Source organism: Ochotona princeps, chromosome 3, assembly GCF_030435755.1.
Source record: "Ochotona princeps isolate mOchPri1 chromosome 3, mOchPri1.hap1, whole genome shotgun sequence".
NCBI lineage: Eukaryota > Metazoa > Chordata > Mammalia > Lagomorpha > Ochotonidae > Ochotona > Ochotona princeps.
In genome coordinates, this window is record NC_080834.1 from 71874538 (window position 1) to 71898336 (window position 23799).

The 23799-nt window shown below is 37.4% G+C and overlaps 1 protein-coding gene across 4 annotated transcripts in view; it reads right to left on the reverse strand.

Annotated features, from left to right (window-relative positions):
• Window positions 1–23799, reverse strand: part of CBLB (Cbl proto-oncogene B) — a 196357-nt gene that overhangs the window by 105715 nt on the left and 66843 nt on the right. For all 4 annotated transcript variants that reach the window (XM_058661828.1, XM_004593216.4, XM_004593217.4 and 1 more), the window contains one exon: window positions 4103–4249. In XM_058661828.1, coding sequence (XP_058517811.1) covers window positions 4103–4249 — 147 coding nt within the window. The remainder of the gene's footprint in view (window positions 1–4102; window positions 4250–23799) is intronic.

A 23799-nucleotide genomic window follows, 5' to 3' on the forward strand; every position in this document is an offset into this window, starting at 1 on the left:
TCTCTGTAACTGCAATCATAGGTCCCTGTTGCTCATATTACTCTCTGTATCCATACTGCATTCCCTGTAATACATACTTTACCACCCAAGAACTCAATCAATAGCAATTTAAAAAGCAGTTAAAGATTAGATGGAAAATGAAACTAGCACTTGTGAAAGGATAGGATATAGTCTGACACATATCTAAAACATAAATTTAGATTCCTGACTAATAAATGAATCTGTGTATTTGCTAATTATTGCATTAAAAGTTCCCAAGAAGCCTCCAAATGAAACAGGAAGATAGACATACTAAACCAACATTCAGTAATACACACATATTTAAAGCACAAAAGAATGGAATAAAGTTGATTACATGGGAAGATGTAGGAGTGGGATTCAAAGAGTTCATGTAAAATTCATATACTTCAAATTCTATTTTTCCATAAATTTTTGAAGCCTGTCATGTGTGACTGAGGAAAAACTAGGAAACAGTAATTCTGAACTGAACTTGAAGTTATCAAAATTCTGGGATGATACAGAAAAAGAAGATGAAAGCTAGGCATCTAGAGAATAGCACCAGTTGAACTGGTGATTTTTTGCAAAAAGATTGATTTATAGATGATTAAAGTCATTGCAAATTGAGAAAAGGGAATAGATACCAGTCATCCATGCGATTACTGAAACAGAATGTTAATGATCTGCACCTACACATTCCAGGAAGTGCATCAGGCTCTGAAAAACAAACATAGCAGCAACACAGTCTTTGCTTTTGAAGAATCTTTATAGCCTTTTGGAATCCTCTCAATTAGGAAATGCACACATATCAGCGATTTTACTGCAAGCAGGGATGATGGATGTGAGCCCAGGTATCCAGCAGCACAGAGTCAGGATGTCTATTTTGGATTAGAGTAGTCCAGAAAAGCTGCCCAAGTAGCAACACAGTGAAGTCCATGCACTGACAGGCTACCCAAACCAGAGGTGTAATCTAGACAAATAAGGATGAAGAACTAGGGATAAGGTGTATCAAAAAATAAAAATGCTGAGTAGCTGGCTTCTTTGTAGATGTGCAGGGTACAGAAATAAAATAGGAAGAAATAGTTCCTAAAGCTTCTCATGCTAACGGAATTTTAGACTTGACAACAGAATCAATATTCATGGGAATGGCTGAGATAAACATTGGAAGGATTAGCTTTATTTTTAGAGATATGACTAAGAAGGACAATTAGATCGGCTGCTATTGACAATAAACCAATCAAAAGTCTGTTCCAGTAACTCATAGGACAGTCAACTTGAAAAAAAGTCGAATGAAATGTGAGGAGGAAATAAAATGCATAGAAGCAATAGGAGTTAGAACCCAATGTTCTTGCTGAATTATAATTTGTTTGGAAATGTATATCTAAGTCTCAAGATCAAGTAGTTCCAAGCATGAGTAGCCTGGGAACTGCAACCTGACTTTCTTAGGAAAATGACTGCAGCCAGAGTGCAATCACAATAATGTTTTTCTTTCTTCCCAAGAGGTAGTTATACATTCTTTGAGCATAATGTTTAAGGTATCTGAATTATAAACTAGTACTTCCAAGAGTAAAGATTTACTTTGGCATTATTTCACTCATCAGAACTTTCTTACAGACATTTATTCAATACTATCACTTCTCTCTCCCTATATATTTCTACTATCACCTAGGCAAACAATCAAGAAAGCAGTAGTAGGACTTAGTTTCTAAAGTATTAAATACATCTGAATAAAAACCTAACAAATGCAGGCTTTCAAAAGCAGTTTCCATGAACATTAGGTTTCACTGAACTTCATGGACCTCAAGCATCAAAAACTCCTTGGCTAACAGTTTGGGATGTGAGAAAGGTCACTCCTGGCATGACTTTCAAAAGGTTGGGGGACACAAAAATCAAGCATTAGACCTATACGTTCTGAATGTTCTTGTCTACCTGTTTTTTATGACAGGTGTCCTAAAGTGGCCCCTTATTCATTTGACAAAGTCCTAAGACTAGCTTCCACCAACATTAACTCAATCTTACATTTTGTTCTAGTTGACTTTGTTATTTCTGAAAAGTCACAATCATTCTATTTAAGTTAAAGCTTCATTATAAAAATCATAATCTTGGTATTTTTACAACCATATTCTTAAGGTTGCTGTTTCTATAAATGATGCTGTTCTCAAGTTCAAAGGTACTGGTTGAAAAGGTTGTCCCACGTCAAAATGTAATAAGAGAAATGAGAGAAACACTTCAATGTAAGAATGAAGTTATGGGGAAATACACCTGAGTATTACAGTGTAATCAAGATAAAAGAATTCAACTCTTTGAAAGGTTACATCGTTCTTTCATGTGTTCATTCACTGAATAAAATATTGTGAAACTACAAAATAAGAGCACATTGAGAATTTATCATTTCACCAATTATGTGGTAAAGAAATTACTTACTTACTTAGATGACACTATAAACATATGGAAGTTCCAGAAGTAGCTGAAAATTAGGCTCACAACCCTTCCCTAACCTCCCCCAACAACAACAACAACAACAACAAACAACAAAACAGAAAGAGAGTGAGAGAGGAAGGAAGGAAGGAAGGAAGGAGGGAGGGAGGGAGGAAAAATAATGAAGTTTAGTCAGAGAAAATAGAAGACGAAAGTAAAACAATTTATGAGGTAAGTCTAATATCTAAACAATATTCAAATATCCAACCCATATGCTGCAGTGAAGATTTCACTCCCGTAGCAGATGAACAGAAATTTCATCCCATGATGTATGTGCCACAAATGCAGGCAGACAGAGATGTCAGTGACGCTCTGTTCTCTCAGGCTAGAGATGCAAGTAAAGCAAACTCTTCTGTTTAAAAACATATAACTTTACCATTGTTTTACTGTCCCTATAAGAATCAATTTGACAGCTCAACAGAAATGTTACTTTTTGAAAACATACCACAAGTAATCTGCCTGCATAAGGCTTACAGTGTTTAAAGAAAAAATGGAGGGATAACGGCAGGAAACCGATCTGTTCTTCCTCCCGGGATCCAATCATGTCTTTCTGCTTTCTAGTAATCACAAATACAAGCACACTCCTGGCTGCTACTCTAGAAGTATGAATTTTTCTTCCTGAATTTATCATTTGTGAATCAAACATTAAACATGATATTTTCAAAATTGGGACTATATTGATAAGAATAATAGCTTGTTCTCCACTACTGTCTGAAAATAATTCAAATTATATTCTAACAAAATGTACACTACTCCAATTAAGTATATTCTAATTATAAAGCTATAAATAGGACATTTTGGAGAGAAAATGTGTATTATACAAACTTCTGCATGGGTTTCAAAGTTTTTCTGCACCAAAGTAAGTATTTCCCATGACTTTTATAAAGTACCCTCATGAGATCCAATATTTACTCCAAAATAATAATAAATTTTTTTAAATGTTTTAAAAATCTAAAATAAAATTTAGATTTATATATATATATTCTGGAATAGATATATTAGAATATAGAATATAAGAGTAATAGGACATGTATTCTATTATATACTATATAAAAGTATATTTCATATATATATGTATATATATATATATATATATATATATATATATATATATCTCCCAGAAGTTGTTGTGGCACAAACTGGTGCATCCAGTAACAGAGCACCGGTTTGAGTTTGAGTTTGGCTTGAGTTTCATATCTAGCTTTTGGCTTGCTGTTAATACTCCTGGAAATGCATTAGATTGCTCAAGTATTTGTGGCCCTGAAATTCATGTAGGATATGGAATTTCTGACTCCTAGTTTCTGCATGGCCCACATCTGCGGTTGCAGCCACTTGGGAAGAGAATCAACAGTTGTAAAATCTATCAATTAACCAATCTCCCTTTACCTCCATACTACCTGGTATCCCATTGTTTTTCTCCTCTCCTCTGTCAGTCTTTCAAATAAAAAGGCTAAAAACTGTCACATCATCAAGACATGCTTTTTGGGATATCCCAGATAAGTTAACAGTCAAAGAAAACACTTATCAAAAACACATTCTCAGAACATCTAATAAAACGTGCAGCTAAAGATTAGACAACATTACACTTAAGAAATGGATCCAACATATATGAACAATTTTTACTTACTTATCTCCAAAAAACTTCCTCCAGAATTCAGCAGCATCTGCTTTTGTGATACGAAAGTTATCCCCCTGGAACTGACCATTGGGAAAGATTGCCTTGATTTCTGCCAGCATGTGACTGAAGATGAGCGACAGTTTCGTGAGATTTCGTCTGCAGAAACAGGAGGAAAAGAAGACAAAAATAAATATACACAACTTTTAAGTCTGAAAGAGAATTCATATTAAGACAGACAAAATTAAGTACATATCACAGCAGGTGCTCGGACTAGTCATTTTGCAATTGGAGTGTTTGGGTTCAATTCCCTGCTCCTTCCCCTAAGCCCGGCTTCCTGCCAGTGCCAACCCTGGGAGAAGCACATGATGACTCACATAACTGAGCTGCTGGCAACTACCCAGGAGGTCTGGGCCTACCTCCAGGCTCTTGGATTCCACCTGGCACAGTTCTAGTCACTGCAATTATTTGAGGACCGAAGCAGTAGGTGGGAGTGTGTTTCCTCTCCACTCATTTTCTCTTCTCTCATTCTCTTTTCTCACTCTTTTTCTTTTTAATTACAAAAACGTGTGCACATTAATTTAGGTCTCTACACTCTATCATTCACAAGTAAGGTAAATTATTCCACAGAACACAGAGTTTAATGAAAAAAAAATGGAATACATCTGAAAAATCAGAATCACATGTAAATGCTAAACACATTAGACAGAGTTATCTTTACCTGGGGAAGCAAAAACATTTCCCATTATAGCAAAATCTAGGAAGATGCTGTGCTTTTGACAGATAAAACTGCAAAATGAAAGAGAGGAAAACTAGAAGGAATAGGTCTTTTAGGAATACCATTTACTGATATATACTGTATGAAACTGAACAAAGTATTTGGATATCTATGTTTAGCATACCCGAAACAATCATATAAATGGAGACAGGATGAGCAAAAATGCCGTTAATATGAGACATAAATGGGCATTTCAATGAACAGGCCATGTTTTGTCAAATACATCTGCTACTACTAAATACATAAGATTTTTCTGATGACGCATTCTAAATATGAATATCCTTATTTTACTTCATTGTATTTCTTTGACTGTAATTAATTTCAGAAATTTCTTCTGAGATTCTAAAATGCTCTCTTCACTGGTTGTTAGTTATAAAGAGCAAGCAATCAAAATGGATGAAAAAAATCTTAGATGAACTTCTGTTTTAGAGGGAAATATTAGGAAAAAAGCAGTTCAGTATGTGATTCAAACACTCGTGGGTCACCAGATTCTACCTCCATGCTAAGTTCTGCGGATTCTGATACCATTAAGTGTTTCAAACTGCAAAATGACTATCCTTACAATAGTATCTTTCCTATCTCTTAATTTTACAACATACATTACTAAATTGGCTCAGAAATGGAATGCTACATATTAAGGGAACAGCTATAATATAAAATGTTTAAATAATGTTCAGTTTCAAACTGACCTTATTTCTTTACATTCATCTTTACGAAGAGTCATCATAATTAAGTAAGTGCATAGACAACAATACCACATAGAAAATTCACATTCTTTTTTAACTTCATTGCTGCATGGACTTTTGGAAGCACCCTATTATATACCTTCATTCTGAAGATTCAGTGTGTGTGTGTGTGTGTGTTGAGGAGTGAGAAGACAGGAAATGCTTTAAGAGTCAAAGAAATTGGGCCCGGCGGCATGGCCTAGCGGCTAAAGTCCTCGCTTAGAACGCTCCAGGATCCCATATGGGCGCCGGTTCTAATCCCAGCAGCTCCACTTCCCATCCAGCTCCCTGCTTGTGGCCTGGGAAAGCAGTGGAGGACGGCCCAAGGATTTGGGACACTGCACCAGCACAGGAGACCTGGAAGAGGTTCCTGGTTCCTGGCTTCGGATCGGCACGCACCGGCCATTGCAGCTCACTTGGGGAGTGAATCATCGGACGGAAGATCTTCCTCTCTGTCTCTCCTCCTCTCTGTATATCTGACTTTGTAATAAAAAAAATAAATCTTTAAAAAAAAAGAATCAAAGAAATTACACAGCAAAATTGAAGGAAGCTACTGAATTTGGACATATTCTATCATAATCTGTAAACAGCTAGGTGTCATTTGAAATTAACACTCTGTCTTATTCTTAAACCCACATTCAGTGACTCTGAGATGTTTATAATGGGGGGGGGATGTTTGCTAGCAACCAACAGGTGATAAATGTCCATCATACAGTCATTCTTTGTAACATAAACACTGGTAACAAACAAAATGAGATGCAAAAATATGGGAAAAGCAAAAAATCAAGAGAAAGCAGTAGAATTAAGATTTTCTTATCTATTTTGTATAAATTCATCTCCATTCTCAAAAATTATTACCTGTTTCTGTAACTTGCATTGTAAAGTAAAACCTATAGGACTTTTACACAAAGAATCCATCATTTTCTTTGATTTAGTGCACTTCTGCAGGAGTCAACCCAAGAGTAAAACATGTTCATCAGCTCAATCTTTGACACAGATAAGATTTTCTTTCATGTCAACACCATCGCACTTAAGTGATGGTTAATAGTAAATAGTAAAAGCTGTTCAGGCTTCAGCAAAAAGTAAACTGCTATGCTACATCAAAAAGCAGATTTACACAACACCAATATAAATGAATTTAAGATGTGAGTTTAAGGGAAGGAAAAGTCCCCACAAAAACGTGTAATGAATTTATTTTTGTAATTAGGCTAAATGGGTTAAGTTACCAAACTTCTAAGTGATACATATGGAAGGAAAAAAAGGAACCAAGACGGTTATAATTAAGCTAGACCAACTGTTCCTTATGTTCTGAACTGGTTGCTCTTCATCCCCTTGTTTCTTTGTTCTTTGAATTACACCCAAATGCTTTTCATTTTCAATTGTTAGATCTGAGTTCTGAAGCATTGAGACAATCATTTCCCATCGTGCACATATGACCCACTGGCCAGATAAGCACTAAACATTAAAATGGAAACAGTGACATTTTATAATTACCGTCCAGAATATGCAGTATTCACTAGTATCAATATAAACACTAGTATCAATATAAACAATCACAGGTTTATCGTAAAATGTACTTAAAGTTCCTTTTCCTTGCTCCTAAAGTTGGACTACATTTTTTATTTTTTGCACAAAATAAGACAATATATATTAATTTTTGCCTTAATTCCTAAAATAAACTCATGGCAAAAACATATTTCAATGTATTAGTTTCTGTTGCCTTATATGATTTAAGATACATTTATACGTATACACCTTCACAGATGTGCGTACAAACCTTTCATGTATATATAAATGACCATTCTGAAAATTCATTCATGTAATCCATACCAACATAGAAAACTGACAGGTAAATCTATTACAAGGCATTTAAATTTATTATTGTAGCAAATAGGGTTTATATGATTCTATTGTCTTTGCATATTATACTTTAGTATGTGTTTTCTTCAATTACATATTCTACTGTACAACCTTAAATATTGATTTTGTAAATATAATCTGAAATTTTGGCTCTAGGTCCAAGAATAAAATTATATTCAACCATGCTGGTGTTAGCACAAAAAGGGAACAATGACACATCTTTGTAAGTGGAAAGCTATTTCCTATTATTCTGATTTCCACACTTAGAAAATCAGATAGAAAGGAAAACTGGCTATCATCCTAAAACTAAACTGACAACTGTTCATAAATGATTTGATGTTTAGAAATTAAGAGTTTTTCTATCAGTATAATTCCTACTTCAAAGAAACTAAAGTTTTCCCACAAAGACAATAATCTTATATAGTGCTAATTAACTTTACTGGAATTTTGCAACATTATCTTTTGCTGAGATGCTTTTTAACTTGTTTTGTGTGGGATTTTGCTTAAAAAACTAAAGCATGAAGTATTTCGAAATGCCAGATAATAAAAAGTATATGTCAATATTTGTAAATTTCTAAAAATGTTCACATGACATCTGCATCTGCAACCTCAAGAATATCAACTAAGCAACAAGCTATATTCCTTTATACTGGGTTCAGTCACCTATACTTGTTGCTTAAAAGAATATGAATCAATTACTCCCAAAATCAAGATACATTATAGGGACTACAGTAGAGTGAATTAGCATCATGACAGTTTTAGGGAAGGCAGCTTCACTATTTTTCAGTGAAGTTTTCAGTTTAAAGTGTCTACAGATAACAACAGAAGGATTCTGTAGATATATAGATCGACAGAGGGCTGCACAATCTTACCCTCAATGAACTTATCACATAGTATGACAGAAAATGACCTAAGAAAGCCATTACAATACATTGTGGTGATTATAGCATATGCTAATTTTTGCATCACGATTTGCTGAATTGAAGATGAAAACTGGATGAAATATACCAAGATTCAAATAGTAACAATCTCAAATAAATGCAGGAGGCACACCAAGTATAACTTGATTAGACTGCATGTAGTCCTCGCATTTGCTCTACTGAAGAAACTGTGTCATATTAAGCAGCAAATTAAGATGTTTGTGAGACCATCCAGGTCTTCTGAGGTCTTGGCCACACCTTTAGGTGGGCGGCACCAGCATTGCCCACCCATTTTATAATTAAGAGACCACCAATGGAGAACATCTTACCTGTAGGTTCCCCACCCAACAAGGAGGGGTCAGGGAAGGCATAAAATCCCAAGACCCTTCCTCAAATCTCTGGTGTCTCTCTCCCTCCCCTTTCCAGAGGCACCCCACCTCCCGGATTTTCGGAAGTGCTTTCCCCTTCCTCTCCCTTCCCTGCTCACCTGGGTCCCTTCGCAAATAAACTTTTCTGTCTGCAACAGATTCCCGGCTTTTTATTTCTATACTAAGCTGAGGAAAGAACCCACCAGGCATTTCTGGTAACAGTTTGCATTATTAATTGATTAAAAAAACTTTAGATGTAATAGAAATGAAGTGTCTTTTAAAGTTTGGAGGAACATAATGATTTTCCTACAGGAAACAAATTCATTTTTTTAACCTAAAAACTATTAATAATTCAACTCTCACATTTAAAAGCTATAACATGATCTTAATCTTTACAAGATGAAACAAATTCAACATACAATGGCAAGACGTAAAGAATAAAAACATCTTAAAATGAGTCTCAGGTTCAATTAAAGAGCAATTTTTTACAGTTATATTTGAAGTACCCGCCAATATGGGCTTGGAGTTACTTCACACTGCTTTTGACCTTGGGAAAACTAAGGAAACTAGGCTTTGGGGAATTGTGACTATGATTAGGATGGGTCCTGAGAACCTTGTATTAAACCAGATTCTTATCTTAAGGGGACTGAAATCCAAATGATCTGGAGTTTATTCCCAAGTCATGAGCAGGATTATGTGCAGCCGTAACTTAACCAGAAACACAGGCCAGCACTGTAGTTCAACCTATTGTATTTTACCTCTTACAACCCTAATCGCAAACTTTACAGGAATTGAGTAAACACAATCAAAAAGAAAAAAAAAATCTTGCCCAGAATTAAGCAACAAAAAGATCTTTACCTTTCTTTGCTCAAGAATACATCATCCATGCTAGCATGGACAAGGAGCCCAAACCAAAAACTCTGGCTAAGAAAGCTGAGCTTTGGGAATTTGATTTCTTAAGTATTCTTTTGCATATCTACAATGGACTAAGAGAAAGCTATTCCTCAGAATAAAGATGCTGTATAACAGGCGAATGTTATCTTATTTCAAAAGCAAATAGCTGGGCCCAGGGCAAGAGGTAGTGGTTAAAGTCCTGGACTTGCATGCACCCAGGATCCCATATGGGCACCAGTTCTAATCCCAGCAGCTCTACTTACTATCCAGCTCCTTGCTTGTAACCTGGGAAAGCAGTTGCAGATGGCCCAAAGCCTTGGGACCCTGCACCCCCGTGGGAGACCAGGAAGAGTCCTGGCTCCTGGCTTCGGATTGGCATAGCTCCAGCCGTTGGGTTCACTTGGGGAGTGAACCATCGGACGGAAGATATTCCTCTCTGTCTCTCCTCCTCTCTGTAATCTGCCTTTCCAATACAAATAAATAAATCCTTAAAAAGAAAAAAAAAGCAAATAGTTTTATTTACTTATTTAATTGAAAGGAGAGAGAAACAGAGGGGACAAACAGGAGATCCTCTATCCATTCACCCCAACATGACCTCAAAATCCAGGTCAAAGCCAGGAGGAGCCAGAACACAAGCCCAATCTCCCATTTGGGTGAAAGGGACCTAACCATGGCACCTAACCACTTGAGTTCTGCACCCACAGGAAGCCGGAAATCAGCACTGGAGCTAGGAATCCAAGCACTCTGATATGGTATGCATACAGTCCACCCAGCAGCTTAACCACTGTGCCAAAATGTCTGCCACTCCAAAATAGAGATGTTTTGCATGAACAATTTACAAATGCAATCTTTTGGTTAAACTCAAACATGAAACAGGCTTATTATATACAAATATAGTATCTTTTTAAAAAATATTTTTCAAAATTAGAACACCTGGAAAAAAAAAAGGGAGAAAGGAAAATAGATGAGAGGATGGAGAGGGGGTGTGTCAGGGAGAGAGAGAAGTAGGTGAGTGAGACAGAGCAGGTAAAAAATGAGAAATTTTCCACCTGCTGCTTGTTCACTCCCCTAATAAATGGCTGCAATGGTCAGAGAAGGGGCAGGCTGAAGCCAGGAGCCCTATTTGGGTCTCTCACATGGTCAGCAGTAATCCAGGTATTCAGGCCACCTTCTGCTGCCTTCCCAAGCACATTAGCAGAGAGCTGGATTGGAAGTGGAGCAGTCAGACTCCAACCAGTGCCCATCTGGGATAATGATGCTGCAGCTGGTGCACCACAACACCTGCCTGGAATATTGCACCCTTTGAGAAGATATCATGATGTATTCAAGATACACTTATTAATCTTTCAACCATCCCATATAAAATATCCTGTTCCTAAACTCTGAGTACTGGTTTCATATTATTACTTCTAAGGCTTGAACAGTTAATATAACCTCTCAAAATTAGGCTCCTCATTTCTAAGATCAATGCCTATAAACAAATGCCTGTAAATAAAAGTTTTGCAGGTAAGAGTTCAACAATATAGCTTAAGAAAATACAAAAAACAGGTTGTTTACTATTTTGAAATCTATTGACCACTTCTGCTTAATCTTGTGAATAGTTAGCATACTAATTTTTTTTTTCCTGGTAACAGCATCCATTAAACTACTGGCCATCTAGGAAAGGTGAGAACCATCATTTTTCACTTAAGAGCAGTAGACCTCATAATAGTTTCTCATATAATTTCATCGGCAGTAAACAACTGGTCAATATTTGATGAATCCCATCAGGCATAGAGTCTACAAATTCATGACATGCTAAGTTTGGTCTAGGCATTGTTAATACAAAGAGGAAGATGACAGACCAACTGTAACGGAACCTCAGGAATTCACAGATCCCCAACGTTACAGAAAGATGCAATGGAAATAAGCCTGTGATCCAACCATAATAAAGGTGGAAATTAATAAGAGGATTTTATAATTTCTGGGGTGATGTAGTTCTTACCAGCACATAGCCCTGCAATGGGACGTTTCAGAGGAGGGAAGATAATTTGGCCAGGAATTAGATCCAGGCACACACGGTGTGGGTCATCACAAGGTCTGAAATGCTCAGGTATTTAAATAGTATTTTGCTTGAAGATAAGGACAAAAATAAATGACATCCCCACATATCACAAGAAGTTTCTCAAATGATTTTTTTGCCAGTCATTTTAACTCTATAGCAATGAAAAAGTAGGATTAACAACATCTCTTTGATTTTGACAAATCGTTTCATCTGGAAAATTTATTATGAAAACCTACTACTGAATGATATGATCACTCACACTTTCATCTGTTTTAGAAGCTTAATATCTACTTCAATAAAGAAAACTCTTTTGTCCTTCATGTTGACCTTCTTTTGATTAAACCTGATGTATAACAAGAATCCTTTTGTAAAACAAATATTGAAAATGTAGACTAGTCTATTAATTTAGGCAGTGGCAGTGTGTGGGGAAAACCCTCTCTGTCATTCAATTAAGATAAAATGTCATCCAACGTCTATAAAATGAAAACGTTTGATGGCTTGAGATTCATATGGACACAACCAGAGCATGGAACGCTTTGCTTCCTTCTTTTAAAAAAAAAATTAGAAATTTGAATTACATTTTTCTGATCTGGGATAATGTGATAAAAGAACAGAATAGTCTCATCAAGAAATAAAAGCTCATCTTGAAACTTAGAAACAGCAACAATTTTATTTAAATCTAAATTCACTTGTTCCTTTTATTCCAAGTCTAACATTAAAAAAAAAAATCATAGTGACATACCAATTTCTAATTTATTGCTTTTGATGTTCTTAATTTGAAAGATACCAGTCAAAAAGATAATTGTTAAGCATTTTTCCAAATCTTACCTGAAACACAGAAAGGAAATTCTGATTTTTTTTTTTAATATTTTAGATCCCTTCTTCTGGCATATTCAATTTTATTTCTTATCACCTTTGGTATTTACCAAGGATGGCTTCTCTTTTGCCTTTACTCAATTAGAATCTAGTTAAAAAAAATTCTCCTAAACTAGTCATTTCTTCTAGGATGTCCAATAGAAACTTGCCTTTATACTTTTCCTTACTACATGTTGCCATGTTCTCACACGATCTCACCAGGCAATATGAAAGCTACCATCATTTGTCTGATCAATGTACTAGGTTAGGCCTTCCCCTCCTTCCTCTATGACTTCACGTTCGTGTGTCTCAGCCTCTAGGATTCTTAGATGCACCAGTTTTCTTTCAAAATACTGCAATGGACTCATTTCCCTGTTTTGCCTCATGTGACACTTACCGGGTTATTACATGTCATGTCACCTGACCTGCCACAACATAAATATTCCACTGCAAGACACCATAGTTACTTCATACACATACTACATATCACTGCCATTAGAGCGTACGGTTTTGTTAGAGGAGTAATAGATTGTTTCTCCTCTAACAGTTTCCTATGCACAGCAGCAAAACAAAAAGGTTAATTTCTTTAAAAAATTTTAAAGATTTATTTATTTTTATTGGAAAGTCAGATACACAGAGAGAAGGAGAGGCAGAGACAAAGATCTTCCATCCTCTAATTCACTCCCCAGGTGATCACAATGGCCAGTGCCGCACCGATCCCAAGTCAGGAGCCAGGAACTTCTTCCGGATCTCCCATGTGGGTGCAGGGTCCCAAGGCTTTGGGCCGTCCTCAACTGCTTTCCCAGGCCACAAACAGGGAGCTGGATAGTAAGTGGAACTGCTGGGATTAGAACCGGTACCCTTATGGGATCCTGGTGCGTTCAAGGCGAGGACTTTAGCCTCTAGGCCTCACGCTAGGTTCAAAAAGTTCATTTCAATTTCAGCTTAAAACAGGATGTATGAAATACATAAACACATAAATTTATCTTCTGTATATAATAAACTGAATAAAAACTTTCAAAGAACATACTTTTTAAAAATTGTAAATAAGACAGGATTTTGTGACCCCAAAATAATGCCAATAATCTGACAAGCATCAGAATAGTTTACATAAACACTATCTATTAAGACATCAAATTTCTAAACCTTTGTGAAAAGGAATTTTTACCAAAAGCCATTTTAATAGAAATTTTAGAAGTCGAAAACCATCCTCTGTGAGTTATGCCATCTTTCCTTTTTTCTCTCCATTGTTTTTCTCCCTCATGAATGGAAAAACAGAACACTAGCAAGACAAAAGAAACTAATGCTGTATCCCTGGTGTGTATGTTCCAGGAACTCAAGTTAATGGGACACATTTGTCACTCTTTCTGAGGAAGTAAAACAGTTTCCATCCACTAACTGTTCCCTGAGACTTCTTTGCTCCTTGTGACTCTGGAAATCTGCCTGATTAACACCTTTGTCTCACTTCAACTCTGCTCTCATGGAATGGAGCAAGTAATAGAGACATGAATCACAGCAGGAGCAAAGAGCTCATCTGCTGCTCACCAGCAGCAGAGACGACCAAAGAAAGTTAAACTCATGAGTTACTCTCTCTCTTCCCCAGAGGCGAAAACTGGTTTTATTAAAATAGTTGGTGCAGATACAAAAATCAAAACAAATAAACCTTGCCAAATAATTCATTTTATGTATAATCTGATTCTGATATCACATCTCCACTTTGTGTGTATGTGTGTGTTGCAGAGTCGGCAAAATGTGCACAGTGTAAGTAGCAGGATAATAAATAACATACCCAGCATAATATAATTCCATTTCTAAGGGCATATCATTGATAATGTATAAGCAGAAATAAAACCGCTGCAGGATATATATACAAAAAGACTATGACAGTTGCAACACCTGGATGGTAGAAATATTATGCTTTTTTGGGGGGGTCAGTGATGTGGTTTAGCAGGTAAAGCAAAACTTGTGTCCTGCAGGGTGCAAGTTACATGCCAGACACTCCATCTTCCATCCCGCCCTCTGCTAGAGTGCCTTGGAAAGCAAAGGAGTTGGGTCCAAGTGCTTTTGTCTTCACATGTACTCTTTGTCACAGAAGATTGAAAATAAAATATATAGGACCAGATGATTCATAACCACATTTTTCTTCCATTCACTGGGTGTATTACAGAAGCATGAGAAAATTGAAAAGATGACTAATTCAGGTGCTGATAGCCTCACAGAGAAATGTCCTCTCTTATTTAAAGCAGTGGCTACAAGCTGGACATGTTTTTCTTCTTTTTAATTTGTTTCAAAATGAAAACTAGAAAGGTAAAACAATCCTAGAACATGGGTGAATTATCATCCAATTTTTAGCAGTGCAGTTTCCCTGGACCACAACATTAGTATCTCTTGTGTTCTAAATCAACACTGTTTGCTAGGAAGAAAAGGAAGAGCAAGTTAGGGTGCTGAATGGACAGAAGAGCAGCAGTAGGGAGTAGATGGAGTAGAAGGAGAAGACAGAAAGAAAATGAACGGAAGAAAGGAGAACATCTAAGACTCAAATTGGCAAAGTTAAACAGAGATACAATAGAGGAAACCAAGAGGCAGGTACCTAAGTTTTCACGCAGAGCTTGAATTGTCTTTGCCCAAAGTTGCTTCCCTGGAGAGATGAAGGGTTTGTGGCAGGTAAGTTCTAACATCCCATATCCTTCTATGTGGCTATTGTCACTCCAATTTTGGTAAGGTAGGACTAGGTAGCTCCAATGCTAAAAATTCTATACTCTACAGGCAAAAATGCATCCATATCACAGCTTACACCCAGTAAGGAATTATAATATGATTTCAAATTACAGACGTCCTTTCACAGACACAGTGCCTGCACTGCAGGAATTCTAAAGTAAGAACACTAACAATCTGTCACGGAAATCTGAAATCACAGCAAATATACAGACTTTCATCTACATATTTGAAAGCCTTGGTTTTTATTTTATCCTCTATCATCATAGGCATCACTGGCATGTCTTTTTCTCCTTTTCCACCAAAGAAACTTCCACCAATAAACTTAAATTTCGCAACAAAGAAAACCACAAAGCAGCAGAAACACAAAAAGGCAATTAAATTTCCATGCTTCATGTTAATGAACAGTAAACATAAAAATATTAAAACCATATGAAGAAATAGACACAGACCAAAGTACAACAGAATATGTCCGTAGGTAAGTTGATTTTACTTGATCTTGGTGAGGAAGTCTGCTAATATACGTAGCAGGTACAGTAGGTCTGTTGCTTTTATCCTTTAGTCTTGCTCAACAATTCCCACATAACCAAACGTGGAGAGACTTCTACTATTTGTATCCCATGAAGACTGCTCAATTAATTGTTCCAGGGGCCTGTGTTCTGGTACATCAGATTAAGCCTCTGCTTGCAATGCTAGTATCTAATATAAGTCTTTGTTCAAGTCCTGGCAGTCTTGTTTTCAATCCAGTGAACTAGGGAATCTCTCACTGTAAATCTCTGCCTTTCAAATAAATCAATCTTAAAAAAATGTGCCTTAGTCACAGTGATAGCCTGGAATACCAACAGAATAACTCACTATACATCAATAAAACTATCGCACATACTGGCTTTAGAGTACAAAGACAAACATCTAAGCCACCTAGACCACTAAAAGCAACATATGTATTGCAATTTTTTTTTAAGATTTATTCATTTTATTACAGCCAGATATACAGAGAGGAGGAGACACAGAGAGGAAGATCTTCCGTCCTCTAATTCACTCCCCAAGTGCACCGCAACGGGCCGGTGCTGCACCGATCCGAAGCCTGGAACCTGGAACCTCCTCCGGGTCTCCCACGCGGGTGCAGGGTCCCAATGCATTGGGCCGTCCTCGACTGCTTTCCCAGGCCACAAGCAGGGAGCTGGATGGGAAGTGGAGCTGCCGGGATTAGAACCGGCGCCCATATGGGATCCGGGGCTTTCAAGGCAAGGACTTTAGCCGCTAGGCCATGCCGCTGAGCCCATGTATTGCAATTTCCAAAAGCTCTAGCTCTAGAATCAAAACTGGACCTAAAATCAAAGCTTAAACTACTAAAAACAGTATGACTATGTGCACTACATTAACTAAAAACATACGAACTGCAACTGTAGTTAGTTCATAGATTTTGTACAGGATTAAACATGTATAAAATCTTTTTGCCATGTGAACTAGTTTGCCAATGTGAACTACAGTCCATTTCCCCTGCTGTCTGATCTGAATAGTCAGAGATTTACTTTCATCAACAGAAGGTCGTGTAAATGATGCTTGTAAATTCTGAAGCTACACCTCAGAAAAAGTACACTTTCTGCCTTTGCCTCTGTGAGTAGTCATGGATTTAGCTGCCACACTGGGAAGAAGCCCAGGGAGTTCAAATCCTGGGCATGTGAGTGCACTGGACCTTTCAACTGAATTAGGACCTCAAGCAATATGATACAAAACAGATGACCCAATCAGCCACTCACAAAACAGCAGCAACATATGCTCAATCAAGCCACTATACTTGAAAGTCATTTCCTATAAAGCAGTGGACAACTGGCTTTGGATATTCACACATAGTAAGCATTTGGTAAACGTTAATTGTTGTTCCTACTATTAGTGCTACCAATTTACCATTATCGTAACTGTCTTCCCTTATCAATAAGGGGTGCATGAAACTTGGGAAAACAACAAATTCTTGCATTTACCATGATTTTTCTGATTAGGTTTAGAATATTCAGCTTTTCATTTAGAAAAAACACTACCAGGGCCCGGCGGCGTGGCCTAGCGGCTAAAGTCCTCGCCTTGAATGCCCCGGGATCCCTTATAGGCGCCGGTTCTAATGCCAGCAGCTCCACTTCCCATCCAGCTCCCTGCTTGTGGCCTGGGAAAGCAGTTGAGGACAGCCCAAAGCTTTGGGGCCCTGCACCTGCATGGGAGACCTGGAAGAGGTTCCTGGTTCCCAGCTTCGGATCGGTGCGCATCGGCCCGTTGCTGCGCACTTGGGGAATGAATTATAGGACGGAAGATCTTCCTCTCTGTCTCTCCTCCTCTCTGTATATCCGGCTTTCCAATAACAAGAAAATCTTAAAAAAAAAAAAACTACCTGTATCGTTATGCTTGTCGTTTGGGACTATTTCTAAGTAAAATAGGGTTTATTTTAATATACATACTGCAATCCTGGGGATAGCTACAAAGTGACTAAACAGGGATAAACTGGATAAAACAAGATGCATGTCCCATGAAAAAGAAATCTCAAGATTTCATCATCCTACTCCTAATGCTGCAAAATCTAAAATTTCCGAATTGTTTTGGGAATTTCTCATTTGAGAGTTTATATGTAAAATCCATCATCATTTTCCTCCTTTTTATACGGTTTGTATAAAGCTTAGCAAAGCTTAACCCTTCTAGAATATTTACATTGGGGGAATAATTGACAAATGTATTAACATTTTCTTTCTTGTTAATCATTTCCTGCCTAAGTATTTATTAAGTAACTAAACATTAAAAGAGGCAAAAAAGCTACAAATAATGCACAATTATCAGGCTTTAAAGTAGCAGCAATATGTATTTTCTCTTTTTTTTCACTTAATCATGACAGGGCATGGCATGCCATCGTCCACATTTCCTCATCTTTTCTGTTTGAAAAGCAGAACGACAGAGAGGGGAGAGACGGAGTTCATCCTCAGATTCCCACAGCATGTGTCCACAACATCTAGGTTAGGCCAAAGCGGAAAGCCAAGAACTCCACCAGAATAACTCCTGCATAATGGCAGGAGCCAACGAAATTAAGCCATCATTTAAGACTAAGTAACTCAGATCTGAACTTGTATTTGGCTAAAAAGCAGCTTTATCTGCCCACCTGGCTCACTTCTTATTTAATACTCTAAATTACCTATACAATGGACTCTTCTGTCTTCAAAATACTTTCATCTGCATGGAAATTTGCATCTACACATACGCATTTTTAGTAAGTTTAAGTAAAGTTTATTTACTCAGTACATACTGTTTGAAAATAGATGATTCCCTGGTGCTGTGGTGTCTACAATCTAGGAGGTACTTAGACAAAAAAAAAAAAAAAAAACAAAAAACAAAAAAAACCACGATTATGCAACTGAGGTACATTAAACTTGCTGCTGTAGGCTGGCACTAAGGGGACAAATGGATAAAATTTGTAGACAGATCTCTAAAAAAGAAAAAAAAAACTTGAGAATTACAGAAAAGGTAGAGAAAACGGACCGGGTAAAAGCAGCAAGACTGGCAGATGAACGAATGCCGGGTAGATCAGACTGGGTATAAGACAGATTGCACATCCAGAAGAGGTGGGCACTGTTGGAAGAGGCTGAAAGGTTAATAGGTCCACTCCACAGAGAGCTCCCTTCTTATCAGGCATATTCATTTCACCAGCACAGGCACAACCATCTATCATTGGTGCTCAGGGAGGCACAGGGTTCCATAAGCAGCCAGGACTCTGCAGGGACAATGGCATGGAGAGGGGAAGAGAGGCTGGGAGACTCAGAGGCGTTTGAAAAGACAAAGTCACGCTCAAACCATCTGATCACAAGTATAATCTAACAATTGAATCCACAAATTTAGATCCAAATATGAGAAAAAGATTTCTCTCCTGTAAGACAATAAATTTAGAGCACTTCTTCCCTGTGTCCTTGAAGGAATGTAGTAGAGATGCAACAAATTAAGAAAGCAAGCAAGAAAAAACACTTGTGCATAGAGAGGAATGTTCCAGAAGTCAAGGCCCTAGAGGCAGATGTTCAACACTGGCAGATTTCAGCTCTGGTGCGTTACCACTGAAACAGACTCTGAGATCACACTGCTGATGACTTCTGAAAAGAAGTGTTTCCATTTTGAAATACCACAGTAATTCCCTCACTTCCAGAACTGACTCACCACATAAATATTTATGTAGCTAAGAAATGTGTCCTTTCTTCATAATTGAAAAGAGAACACTGAACTTAATATGACCAACTCAAATACACATTATTAAGATCCCATCAGACACTATACCACCAGCTGCCATTTTCTGAGAATTTTCTGGGTAGAGACATTCACTGGTGCTTACAAAACAAACTCTACTTCATTCTATAAAATAAACTACGATAGGATCCTTGAAAAATGAACTCTCAGTAAGCACTATATTCTAAAATTAAGTTTTATTTAGACTGGATATATTTTTCTACATCAAAATCAGTCACAAAAACCTGTTTTATAGGTATTTGTTTGGTGTCACAGACATGTGAGGATGGCACTATATAGATTGGTGGTTTCCTTTTTTATTATAAGAAAGACAGACACAGAGAGGGAAAAAGATAGGAGCTCCTGTTTGTTGGTTTATCTCCCAAGTTCCCATAATAACCAGCGTTGGACCCAGCCAAAGCCAAAAGTTAGGCACCTACTCAAGGCCTTCCATGGAGGTGGCAGGGACCCAGCTATCTGACGCAGCACCTGTTGTTTCTAAGGTTTGTAATAGCAGGTAGCTAGAAGCAGGTCCAGAGCTGAGACTTGAATCTACCACTCAGGTTATACGGGTATCCTAACTGGTCAATAAGCTGCAGATAAATGCCCCAGTATCTAGTTTCTGATCAGAAGGAATTTCCACTGTATTTGGTGGAGCTAATTTGTCTGCTATTAATACCTAACATTTTGTCTCTACTTTCCCCATAATACAACCATACTATACCTACACATATACATTTAGAGCATAATAAAATATAATTTTCTTCATTGTACTCAAGTACAATTATACTCAAGTATAAAGATGGAAAAAAAGAATGCCAACGTACATGTGATATATTTGTTTAAATAAATGTCTAACAAAGATACACAAAATTTGGCCCTTAGGTCATAAGCATACATATCAACTCAGAGACTTTTAAAAATGTAGAATCTTAGACTAGGTGTCTGGCCGAGGAAGACACACAGAGCCCATCCTGAGTCCCAGCTTCTCTCCAGACTCCAGCTTCTTGCAGTATGCACTCTGTGAGGCAGCAGAGGATGATACAAGTACTGGGGTCCCTTCTCACTCATATGAAAATACAGTGATTAGGTCTTAGCTCCCCATTTTTGCCTATTCTGGCCCAGATGTGATAGCCATTTGTAGAGAAAAAAAAAAATACTAGACAAGAGCTGTCTTTGTGTCTGTCTTCGTATCTCTGACTCTGTCAGATTAAGAAATGAAATTTTTTTAGGAATGCACAATCTGACTCCATGCATGGACTGGCTAGTGCATCAGAACATGCATTTTAACAGGACCATCAAGTGAGTTGCACACATGTTTAAATTTCAAAAAGTTCTGGTTTCACAGAAATCTCCAAAAAGGCTATGCTTTTCATTGTTCTGCCTTGAGATGTGTAAATCTGCATGGACAGCATTTTCAAGACCCAAGTATCTGCACAGAGTTTTATGAAAGATTCCACTCTCTTTTCCCACACCACACAGCTATCTGTCCTTCCTGTGACACTCAACATGCTAGGAGGCTGCTAGTCACCAAGATCAGGACATGATCGTTTTCTAGTGATTTAACTTCTCTTTCAGCTCAGCCCTTAAGGGCAATTACTTCCCGGGACCTGTCATTTCTCATGTCTCTTGCTCAACAGCCCTAGAGGACTTAGCCATAATCCTTGAGGAGATAGTCTGAGGACAGTCTGTACTTTTCTACATTTGTGAATATCAACATTAGATAAATAGTCACCTCCTCACCACACCCCAAATAAACCCCACGTTTTCATCCTGGGAGAAAAATTAAATTCCTCTGGCAGTGGAAGCAGAGAGAGGTTCGAGCGAGGGCTGGTGTTTCCTTGCTTCCCCCTACTGCAGGAAATAGATGACCACCCGCATCACTAGTTCAGTATACATGTGGCTTCCCTGCTCTAATCTGATAAAGGAGCAAATTAATTCTCCCCTCAAGAATCTCTATCAATCACCATTAACCACTGAGATTCCTAAATGTAAGCAATTCATCTACTATGACTGGTTTTATCCTTAAGATGAACTAAGGTTAGAGGGTACACATACCAAAAAAGGCATGACCTGTTAAGCAGGAAAACCACCTTTTTCAAATGCAATGGGAAAGTGATTTCCACTAGGCCTAAATCGCCTCATTCATACACATCTCCCTGAAACTCAGTAATTAAAGAGCAATCTCAATACCAAGTCAATTAATTTCATAATGTTGTAAACTGTTGTTGTGTTGAGGCTTTTAATTGATCGGGATGATATTCTGCCAGCTCTGCCTACAGACCAGAGATGGTCTCCCCAAGAAACCGTTGAATTTATCTGGACAATAAGATGCTGGACTCTGTGCTTGGTATATGTTTGCAAAGAAAGAATCCTGACTGAATTTGAACTGTAATACTGCAACAAGGTGGGGGAGGACATGGGAAGGGGTTGGGGGAATCTCAGAGCCTATGAAACTGTGTCACATAATGCAACGTAATTAATAATAATAATAAAAAGAGCAATGGGGGGGAGGGCTCAGGGCCCATGGCTCCAGCATGATTATCTTTGGAAAATGACAATCAGCCCTGCTAGCTTCTTTTGTCATGAGAACCTCTAAGCAAACAAAGGAAGATCATCACACAACCCATGAAATGCAGAGGAACAAAAGGTCAGGGGAGGGCAAAGCCTGAAGCACATGACCACCCTTCTTTGAGAGAAGTGACAGGAGGGCAGAAAGAGACTGTTGGCAAAGCACAGAGGCACAGCCTTGCTAGCATGCGGTGATAAATCACGGGTAATTGAACAAAGGGGTCTGGAAATTGCCACACAGAAAAGAAAAGTCTTTCAATACAAAATGAGGGAAGGAGTTCTGTAAGCCACTGGTTTCCAGAGACTTTTAAATAAAAGATTCTAAGATATTTAATAAAAACAGGAGACATTAACATAGGACTTGCATTTGTTTCACTGATAATAAAGGCACTGACACAAAACCTATACTCTATGCAGCATTCATTCTTTAAAAATCTAGACAAATTTTACTTGATGTCTCACTGAAATGCCCATTGCACCTTGCAGGTTCAGGGACGGATGGGCACTAAGGACCTGCTGCCAGGACAGCATAGAGTCCTTTGGAGACAGTGAGGTTCCCTGCCCTTCAACACCTCCACATGCTCCAACCATGGAAGAATGCAGACCTGGACTATAAAGCAATCTCTTAAAACTCCTGAGTAATAAATGATTTGAACAGCAAAATTTTACTAGAACTAATTGTGAATATTTTGTTACACTTCTTGACACTGTTATCCAGCAAAAGAAAAATAATTTCTCTGACAAGAGTCTTTTACAGATTAGCCTATGTTAATGGATATAAATATGTATAAAATTTTACCTATGTTTCTCCATTCTCCTAGACTACACTGTGGATAGCATTAATACTATGCTTTGTCTTTATACATTTTCAATCTATCTTCTTTCCATCGAAAAGATGCAACAACTAAGTTCACATGGGAAACTGAGTGAATTTCAAAGAAAATGCAGTTTTCCAATCTCAGGCTTACAAAATTCTTATATACATAAGTACAAATTTTTAATTTCATTCAGACATTAGGATCATTTGATATAATGGGTTTAGATTGGTATGGATTTCTCTTCTGTCAGTTTAACAACCCTGCATATTCCACAGAGATGAATAGAAAATGGAAATTCTGTCCTTCTTAATCTGTTCAGGATCACGAGCAAAGTGGTAGGTATATCCATTGCAAGAGTCAAACACTCCAAGAGTCAACTACTGAACTGCACTCAGGAGCCTTCTGAGGAGCAGAACCACACCAATTAATGTGACTAAATCCAGACTTTAAGTGGATATTTATTACAAGTTTCATAAAACACGAGCTAATTTACAAAATAATCTCAACAAACCACAAAGCATATCTAGATTTCAAAAATGCTACTTTTCAACTGCTTTGCTACCCAAAGAAATATAAAGTTCTGGTTAAAATTGTTAAAGTTAGCAAAGCTATTACATAATGATGCTTAAATTTTTTTCTACCCTGTCAATTAATTACTTATTTCAAAGCAAAAAAAAAAAAAAAAAACCTTAAATAGACTAAGAAAAATTAAGATTTCTGCTTTTGCTTGCTCTCCTTAAAAAGACAACACTTGGAATTCAACAATAATGTATTCCATTTGAAGTTTCATTAAAGACTAATCCCATCTAAGCCCTATTTACAGATTTTAAATGCTAGCATGCTCCATTATAACCACACAGGAAAATAGAAGGTGCTAAGCACAACCTTTAGATCTCCTCTTACAAACCATCAACAA